General features: G+C 34.2%; 1 protein-coding gene across 1 annotated transcript in view; it reads left to right on the top strand.

Moving 5' to 3' along the window:
- Positions 1 to 128: 128 nt before the first annotated feature.
- Positions 129 to 2,772, top strand: part of LOC108534656 (SHC SH2 domain-binding protein 1-like) — a 14,653-nt gene continuing 12,009 nt past the window's right edge. Inside the window, exon 1 of the mRNA XM_017880124.1 lies at positions 129 to 199. Within this exon, the coding sequence (XP_017735613.1) occupies positions 170 to 199 (30 nt within the window). The 5' untranslated portion in view covers positions 129 to 169. The remainder of the gene's footprint in view (positions 200 to 2,772) is intronic.

Raw genomic sequence — 2,772 nt, 5'->3', positions numbered from 1 at the left:
AAGGTTGACCGGGTTTTAGATATTCTTTATAAAGTTGAAGAATTTCTGCTCTTTTTTTTTTTTTTTAGAATTTTTTTATTAAGTGGATGTTGACTTCTTTTTTTCTGAGTTCCTTTCTCAGGAATAGGCTGACTTTTAATGTTTTTTCTGGATGGATTGATATGATCACATGATTTTTCTTATTGGAAAACAGAAAATGGTGAGTTACATTGGTTGATTTTCAAATTTTGAGCCAGCCTTCCTCTGTGGCATAAACCCCACTTGCTCATGATATATAATTCTTTTTATATATTGCTGAATTATATTTGCTAATCTTTTGTTAGGAAATTTTGCATCTATATTCATGAATATTGGACTGCAGTTTTGGTTTTCTGTACCACTGTCTTTGTGTGGTTTTATTATCGATAATAATAGCTTCATAAAATGAATACTGAAGTGTTCCCTTCTCTTCTATTTTGTAGAGGAGATTGTGTATAATTGCTGTTTATTCTTCAGATGTTTGATGGATTTCTCCAGTGCAATCACCTGGGCCTGGAGATTTCTCTTTTGGAATTTTTAAAATTATGAACTCAATTTCATTATTAATTTTAAAAGGGTATTCAACTGACCTATTTCATATTGAGTATATTTTGGTAGTTTGTGCTTTTTGTGATATTGGACTACTACTTCTAAATTGTCAGATTCATATGTATAGAATTGTTTGTAGTATTTCCTTATTCTTCTGATATCTGCAGGGTATATAGTAATGATGCCTGTTTCATACTTGATGTTGGTAGTTTGTTTCTTTGTTCTGTGTTTTTTTTTTCTTTTTGATAATTGTTGTTTTCAATTTCATTTATTTTAGTTCTTTTTTAAAATTTAATTGTAATTTTTAGTGTTACTTTTTTATGTTCTTTTTATGATTTTGCTCCTTCTGCCTGTTTTGGGTTTATTTTACTTGTTTTGGGTTTTCCACCTGAGAGATTAGGTTATTGATTTGAGACTTTTTCTCTTTTCTAATGTAAGCATTTAATGTTATAAACTTGTCTCTCAGCATTGCTCTAGCTGTTTTGTAAACTTTGATATTTTTTATTTTTATTCTTCAGTTCGTGCACAATTTAGAAGTGTATTGTTTAATTTCATAATATTTGGAGTTTTTACTATTATCTTTCTGTTGCTGATTTCCAGTTTCATTCCATTTTGGTCAGAAAACACACTATGATTTTAATTCTTTTAAATTTCTAGAGGTTTCTTTTATGGCTCAGGATATGGTCTATCTGGATACATACTGTGTGAGCAAATGAAAAAAATGTGTATTCTGCTGTCGTTGGGTGGTATATTCTATAAAATGTCAACTAGATCAACTTGGTTGGTGGTGGTGAGTTCTTTTGTATTCTTTCTGATTTTTTCTTCTATCAGTTGTTGAGAGAGGGGTGTTGAAGTCTCTAACTATAACTGAGTTTGTTTGTTTGCTTTTTCAGTACTATTAGTTTTTGCTTCACATATTTTGCAGTTCTGTTATTTGGTGTATGCTCATTTAGGATTGCTGTGTCTTTTTGGTGAGTCAGCGTGTTTATGATTACTTTATGTCATCTCCGGTGATTTTTTTTGCTCCAAAGTCTACTTTATCTGATATTAATGTAGCCACACCTGCTTTCCTTTGATTATTGTTTGCATTGTACGTCTTTTTCTTTCTTTCTTTTTTTTTTTTTATTATACTTTAAGTTCTAGGGTACTTATGCACAACGTGCAGGTCTGTTACATATGTATACATGTGCCATGTTGTTGTGCTGCACCCATTAACTCATCATTTACATTAGGTATATCTCCTAATGCTATCCCTCCTGCCTCCCGCCATCCCACGACAGGCCCTGGTGTGTGATGTTCCCCACCCAGTGTACAAGTATTCTCGTTCAGTTCCCACCTATGAGTGAGAACATGCAGTGTTTGGTTTTCTGTCCTTGCAATAGTTTGCTCAGAATGATGGTTTCCAGCTTCATCCATGTCCCTACAAAGGACATGAACTCATCCTTTTTTATGGCTGCATAGTATTCCATGGTGTATATGTGCCACATTTTCCTAATCCAGTCTGTCACTGATGGACATTTTGGTTGGTTCCAAGTCTTTGCTATTGTGAGTAGTTCCGCAATAAACATATGTGTGCATGTGTCTATAGCAGCATGATTTATACTCCTTTGGGTATATCCCCAGTAATGGGATGGCTGGGTCAAATGGTATTTCTAGTTCTAGATCCTTGAGGAATCTCCACACTGTCTTCCACAATAGTTGAACTAGATTACAGTCCCACCAACAGGGTAAAAGTGTTCCTATTTCTCCACATCCTCTCCAGCACCTGTTGTTTCCTGACTTTTTAGTGATCACCATTCTAACTGGTGTGAGATGGTATCTCATTGTGATTTTGATTTGCGTTTCTCTGATGGCTGGTGATGATGAGCATTTTTTCATGTGTCTGTTGGCTGCATAAATGTCTTCTTTTGAGAAATGTCTGTTCATATCCTTTGCCCACTTTTTGATGGGGTTGTTTGATTTTTTTTCTTGTAAATTTGTTTAAGTTCTTTGTAGATTCTGGATATTAGCTGTTTGTCAGATGGGTAGATTGTAAAAATTTTCTCCCATTTTGTAGGTTGCCTGTTCACTCTGATGGTAGTTTCTTTTGCTGTGCAGAAGCTCTTTAGTTTAATTAGATCCCATTTGTCAATTTTGGCTTTTGCTGCCATTGCTTTTGGTGTTTTAGACATGAAGTCCTTGCCCATGCCTATGTCCTGAATGGTA

Source organism: Rhinopithecus bieti, unplaced genomic scaffold, assembly GCF_001698545.2.
Source record: "Rhinopithecus bieti isolate Rb0 unplaced genomic scaffold, ASM169854v2 scaffold_12517, whole genome shotgun sequence".
Classification (NCBI taxonomy): Eukaryota; Metazoa; Chordata; class Mammalia; order Primates; family Cercopithecidae; genus Rhinopithecus; species Rhinopithecus bieti.
Note: the sequence above shows the minus strand (reverse complement) of the source record. Positions and strands in the feature narration are given on the sequence as shown.